Source organism: Hyalella azteca, unplaced genomic scaffold (assembly GCF_000764305.2).
Source record: "Hyalella azteca isolate HAZT.00-mixed unplaced genomic scaffold, Hazt_2.0.2 contig4874, whole genome shotgun sequence".
Taxonomy (NCBI): domain Eukaryota; kingdom Metazoa; phylum Arthropoda; class Malacostraca; order Amphipoda; family Hyalellidae; genus Hyalella; species Hyalella azteca.
In genome coordinates this window covers 57,515-64,465 of record NW_025935084.1, presented here as the reverse complement: position 1 = coordinate 64,465, position 6,951 = coordinate 57,515, and the positions used below count along the sequence as shown (strand labels likewise).

General features: G+C 36.9%; 1 protein-coding gene across 2 annotated transcripts in view; it reads left to right on the top strand.

The window, feature by feature from the left end:
- Window positions 1-1,603: 1,603 nt before the first annotated feature.
- Window positions 1,604-6,951, top strand: part of LOC108675852 (serine palmitoyltransferase 2) — a 37,081-nt gene continuing 31,733 nt past the window's right edge. For both annotated transcript variants that reach the window (XM_018163896.2, XM_018163895.2), the window contains exons 1-2: window positions 1,604-1,728; window positions 3,152-3,293. In XM_018163896.2, coding sequence (XP_018019385.1) covers window positions 1,699-1,728; window positions 3,152-3,293 — 172 coding nt within the window. In that variant the 5' untranslated portion in view covers window positions 1,604-1,698. The remainder of the gene's footprint in view (window positions 1,729-3,151; window positions 3,294-6,951) is intronic.

Genomic DNA, 6,951 nt, shown 5'->3' with positions numbered 1-6,951 from the left:
GCACGGTCCCACTCAGCTGTGTGAATTTCATAAATTTATAAGTTGACACAACAAAGCCACCTGCGATTACTTCTACGATTCATTCTACTTGCACAAATTTCTATTCACAGTAAATTACTTCAGAGTGAGGTTAAAATATTAAATGAAACATTATCAACAAAATTAGGTTTGAGTTGCTTTGTCTTGAACATTGAAGAGCTCGTCGTTGATGCCCATTGAAGGAATAACTTGCGAGTAACTTTTGCGCGTTGTTACGGCAGCGCAGCGCCTGCCCTCGATCGCCCGCGGAATTTGCGAGTCTCAGTGCTAATAACCCAACTGATAAGTAATAAATATCTCACATGCTGATTTAAATGAACAGCAGGATGAGTTCCGCTCCATATCTTCAGTTAATCATTCGTAATAAAATAATAAATAAGACTGAAAACAACGAATTGCCCTGACCGTACCATCGAAATCTTAAATATTGTTTAAAAACGGTGAATAAATCGATGTTATGAAAAAAAACAATGGCTATACATTTTAATTTACCGCAGTATTCTGAAATTCAGTTATTAATTAGTTCTCAGTTATATTCAGTATATTTTGTCGTCATACTGACTAGACTGAGCGTCCTGATAGGTAACTGAGATATAGTCTCAGTTAGCTGGCTTACGGAGGTGAGAAGCTTGCACCAGGACTGGCATGCTTCAGCGAGCTGAGATCGGGAGGTTATAACACAATAATTGAAGATGATGCTACAGTCTACAGATCTCGTTAGCACTCGTGAAATGATTTCAAAGATTCATTTTCATTGTCATCTAACTTTTAATTCTATTGAATTGCATCGATGCATCGTTGAAATAATATACAGCTAGATAATATTAATATAGACCAACCCAGGTCTTCTGTCATAATAAAGCACCGTTCGTTGAAGCGAGAGAAAAAAAAATTAACAAGCCATTCCTAACCACAACTGCTACACATGCGCAATTGTACGCATGCTTCCTATACGACCTTCAAAAATTTTAACCAATTTCCTGTACAATAACAGTGACTTGTTCCAGATACAAATGAAGATCATTCGAAACGTTCGACAAAAGCTTCTCGACGAAGGATTCTTTCAGAATTCGCCATTTAAGCAGAATAATCCACTAAAAATACGGTAAAAATGAAGAAGAATATCTAATTTTCTGGCAATGTGAACTATATGCTGTAAACACTAAACAAGCATACCCGAGCGAGCAACAAATTATCAACTTTGTGGGTCATGGAAGCACATGCAACCATTTAAATGTTAGAGCTAATTGCATTTGTTGTAAAATATTTCTCCATCGTTTTTTTTTCGGAACAAATAAAAATTAATGCACGATACAGTATACTCGGCTTATTAGCTTCAAGATTGAAAATCGTAAATGATACTCAATGTATTCAACTCCGTAACTATCGAAAGTTGCGCAATTATTTTTGTATAATCTGTTACCCAGTCGGGAAAATAAGTAAAAAAATCCGGTTAGTTCCTCTACAGTCTGTTATATTGATGGGGTTCTCCGGCTTCAGAAAGTCCAAGTCCAGGTTTTAGTAACCCGTAAACGGATCTATAGTCTCAGTTGACATCCAACATCAGTGGCTTGCTGACGGTTGGAGAGTGTGGTGGTAGTGTCTGTTAGCGCGCTTCTTTACCGCCTGCTAGGTACCGTTCACTTCTTGTGTTTCAACATGAAGGCGGAAGATATTATCAACCGAATTGTAAGTATTACTAAAAATATATAATAACGATTTTATATTTTTGTCAAATCTGGTAATCATATCAATGATAACGTTTTGGTCGGTGAAGAATTGACCGGACGGCGAACGTCACGACTCACGTGACAACGTGTCTACTGCATGAGTTGTAGACTTGTACTACCGTAGTCCTGTTCCTGTAGGCTGTAGACATACAGATCCGAACAAATTATTGCAAGAATAATTAGCAGCTGTTATTTTTTATGGTTAGTTCACAACTAATGATAACCAAATTCCTGTAATCATTCATGCCTATTTCATGGCTTATTGAAACAGATATTTCTTGAATTATACCAAGGTCAATTGCTGCTCTCATTTAAACAACAATAAACATCATTTATACTAGCATGAAAATATTTGAAGGTAATGTATGTGAATCCATTTTCTAAGCCACAAATCAATTTTCTCATGTGTAACTGTGAGTCAGTGAGTGTGAGATGGTTTACAAAGCAGTTTATATTCCTTCAACACTTCTTGTTTTCCCTACCTACAATATACAATACAAATTGTATATTGATCTTGAATCTGCTTTGACATTTATTTTCACACCAGGTTCATAAATTATCATTCATTACTGTACTAATCTCTTCATTCTCTTGTTAATGAAACTGGAGACATTTATCTGTGACATTTGTGCCAAAGAATTTTCCCTAATTTTCCATAGTCAAGATGCAAATTGCAGTTAATGAATATAAAAATTCTGGTTGTTATCCCTAGTGAGGCTAGTACCTACTGTAGTACATTTGAAATTATGTAGAGTTGAACACGCAACTGAAAGAGGATACTACGTATCTTACTTCAATTTGATTCTATATAATTAAGAATAAGATATTGACATTTATTGAAGAGACATTGTTTCTTTTATGATTTAAGAAAAGAGAAGAAATGGGCATTTAAATTTCTTAGCACCCAAATGTTTTTAAGGCCTGTTATGTAAAAATGCAGTTCTCTTATGGTTCAGTATCAATGTCAGATATGTAACAATTAGATTTATTTGATGAACTGGAAATATATGAATACATTTGAAACAATTTGTTGCTCATCATTGTTAAGATCATAGTTTTTTCTGATTGGAATATAAGTAGGTAAGATCTAACCAATCATAATTTTTAACCAGGCTCAAAGAATGCATGTCTGGTATACAGTTTAAGAATAATTCTCATACCTTAGACAGCATTTCCTGTGCCATCATATACCATATTTAATTTGAATTTTTGATTGATTTCATAATAGTTTTAGGTTATGTTAGAGAATTCATACCTTTAAGGCTCTAGGTTGCACCCCTAATCCCAGTTTTTTGTTTAATGTCATATACCTATGGTATAAACTAAGAATTTTTATGAGGTTATATTCTGCAATGTTTTGATTTAATTTTCATTTGTTTCAGAATTTAATTGAAAAGAAAGCCCCACTCAATGGCTGCCTCCTGCCTCACAACAAAACTAAATTCACTCCATCAGGCCCCAAACATAACTCCACCTCAAACTCCTTCATTTCCAGTGTTAAGCCTGATTGCTCCAAGTTGAAAGGTAAATACTTTTTGTATGTTAAGTGTTAAACCAGTCTGCTCCAAGTTGACAGGTAACAACTTAACTCTTTAAGTAAGTGATATCATAAATGATGATACTAACTCTAGCTAGTGTGTTGAAGTTAAATAATTAGACTTTGGTGCCTCCAATGACAAAATAATAATCATATAGTATTGCATTTTACATCACTTATAATGCAATATTTTTGCTATGCACTAGATTAAGTTTCATGCAAATTTTCATTGATGGACAATTTAATAATTTTGCAAGTATTTTGAAAGTTCCTAGCTGGCAATGGGGCCAATCATTTGATCATTCACATGAGACCTTTATTGCACAAGTTTAAATTTGCTTGTTGAAAGAGTCTGCAGTGTTTGGCCCTGGTCTTTAGTGGAGTTTTGTGATGAAATTTCATAATAGTTCAATAATGATGCCTCTAATTCTTCAGGCAATTTGTAAAAATTTGCAAATTTATAAGCGCATTTTTGTGCCTTTTTATTTGAATGGAAACAGTATAAATATTATTTGTATAATCAAAGTTGTGATGGTGCGATTCATTCTGCCTAATGAACCGATGGCGCCATTCTTTGTGCCAGTAAAAGGTATAAAATACTAGGTACTGATGTTCAAGTTCATAAAAGATTAACAGAAGGTCAAGCAGGTTTTAGCTCCATGTTAAATTTGTCTCATCGTTCCTGTTTATAGGTACTACTTTTACTTGAAAGATTCTTGCTATATTTTGTTACTACAGCCCTATACTTGGCCTAATTTTTAATGGAGGTCTTTATTGTACGTTATTGCTGTATATACATTTTGCCATGATTATTCTAGACAACATTCAATGGTAGATTAGTGGTGTTCACTAATCAAGCACCATATTCATTGTGCATTGTGCCAGCCTGTCAAAATAATGCGTCGCTGCCAGCAGTTGTAGTATTGGACGCAACCAGCGCGTCACGAGGCCCCGGCATGCGGCACACGTGCCTGAAACCTGAACGCCACCGACCAAAGGCCCTTGCACTGCAGTCGGTCCTTCAGCGTAGAGTTTTTTGCGCTCGAGTTTAGGAATCCCGAGCTCTGGGCGCTGGGATTTCCAAAGATTTAAGCGCGCACAGCAGTCACAGCTGCGACTAAGCCGCTTTTAGGCTCCGTTCAAGAGAAGATGATGCTCGAAACTTAGCTTTGCTAACATACGCGAATGCTGCAAAGTAGCGGCATTTTGGATTGATGCAACACTTATTCCCGTGCTCCATGCCGCTTCTTGAGCTGCAGTCTATTTCGGCGAGAAAACTCGCTTGCCCAGCTTCTAAGTAAGCTCGCTTATCCTGATTTGTACTTGCCAAGTTTTTCATGATTACGCAATGAATACTTTTTACATAAAAACGCGTGTATGATGTTATTTGCCCCGTCTGAGAGCAGTCTGAAGGTTTCGGTTGGTATTAGAGACAAAAGCTTGGTTATTTTCAACGTGCTTACAATAATACAATTCCTCGCAGCTATTTAGTTAAGAAAAACTTTTCATTAGTACATTGTATGAGGCATTCGTGTTAACTGAAAATGACAGATAAAAACATTGTATGAAATTTATTGAAAGCTTAGATCGCTATTTTAGTGTAAGGTGTTTTCATTACTGCACGTATGATTCAGTATTTACTATCATGGAACCATTGACAGGAGTGCACCGTTGCTTTTTATTCACTTATGGGTCTACACTGATGGCCCGTTAATCTGAAAGAAGTACCAGCGGGCTGCCAGCGTATGTTACATAAGGGAATAAAATGGGTTACCTTCAGAACATTTTACAGTTTCGACCGTCGTACGGGGAAATTACTTGAAATACTTGCTGCCGATAATGACGGGTGAAAATTACAGTTATTTTTTCGACAGTCAAGGTTACTGTCGAAGCACGTACACGTGTGATCCTCTTGTTAAAACTGGCAGTGGCGGCGAGTTTGACGTCTCGTAGCTCTGCTACTTTAGGGTAATGCATAGTACTAACGTTCTTTTATGCGCGTTCGTTAATAACAGAAGTGACATCACCACTTGAATGATCAAACTGCTCTGTTTATTATATTGAATACCCCATGTTTCATATCTGTCTAAACTCGTACATGTAGAATTATTTTCTTCGTGGGCTACTGAGTAAATTCTATGGTAGGCTCATGTCCTAGGTTTTCGTCTTACGATGACGCCAAGGATGAAGTTGCTAATACTTGAATAATTGTCGGGCAGCGTCAATCGGCTGCAAGTCGAGTGTTGTGAGAGCTCAGAGCTAAACTCTGCGGTCTTAGGTCTTTGATTTTCATTATAACCCTCGTGAGCTACGCCCAGTTTTGCTTATGTTATCATATATGCGTACACTAGACTTAGAATTGCGTTTTACTGTACTTCCGAAGAAATCTTCGGAATCGACGATAAAGTTCACTCAAATTTTAAACTTTATTTTAGGTTTCATGCCTGTAACCTACTGATTTCCCAAACAAACAAAATTCTGATCACAATTTTCTACAATAACTTAATAACACTACCAAAACTTTACGTCTGTTTTTTGTGTGATGGGTTTGACGTCGTACCCGCTTCGTGCTCTGACCATTTAATGGTCCATGTATCATTGGATGACCTATGCATCTTCGCGCTGATGGTTGTCTCTAGCTTTCCGAGTTTTTTCATCGTAATTTAATGCAGCTATTGAGGTGCTCTGACGTCTGTAGCGTCCTGCACTATTTGTATGAGCGTAAAAACCATGCAGATTCTCGACGACATTTTGGTGCACACATCACGTCATCGTTCATAATCATTGATCACTTGTTTGAATGATATTTTATCAGCTTAATTAGGATATCTTCCTCCATCAGAATTTGGAGCAGTTCCTTCTTGAAATATGTTTATATTTAACTCAAAACTAAGCACGTATCCAATTATAAATATCCTTGAAGCTTTTTTCTCTTATAAGTTTATGAGTTCTTTGGATCTTGTTTTGAGCACTTTTATGCATTTATCATGGCACGCTGGTTTTTGCAGCCTTTTTTCGAACCCATATTCAGAGGCTGGTGTTGGCTTCAGGCCTTAAAGGATGCGCAAAAACGGTCGAAGGGATTTCCAAGCCTCGCTCTTACTTGAATATTTTCGGACGTGAAGCCATTGTTCGAGACAAGTTCTTGGCTCATGACTGTTAATATGGAAGTACCTGCGCTTCAAATCAAGGAGATTTATTTAAAAATCGTTTGCAGACGGAAAGAGAAATAGAGGAGTTTCAATTTTTGATGCTTTATTGATGAACTTTTGTATATCAATTAACGAATGTATCGTATACTGTCACCACGGTAAGAGGGAACTATACCTAACTGTAATATAGTGCAGTAATATCCAGCTGGTAACTCATTCTATTGTAGTACAATAATCACCTACATTCGTCGGTAGCTTGGTCCAAATCCAAATAGCTACAAAATATGTGACAAAGTCCGTGATGTGAAAAATAGGAAAGATGCATGGTCATGGATGTCAACTCGAGCGCTCACACTTATTGCTGCATGTACAAGAGGCGATGCTGTGCACGATACGATCTATGTATGATTCAGTATCTGTTTGGGCTCAAAGTGTGCGCATTGAATTCACGAATTCTTTTCGCTGCGATAGTGACCATGCATATCTGCTTATC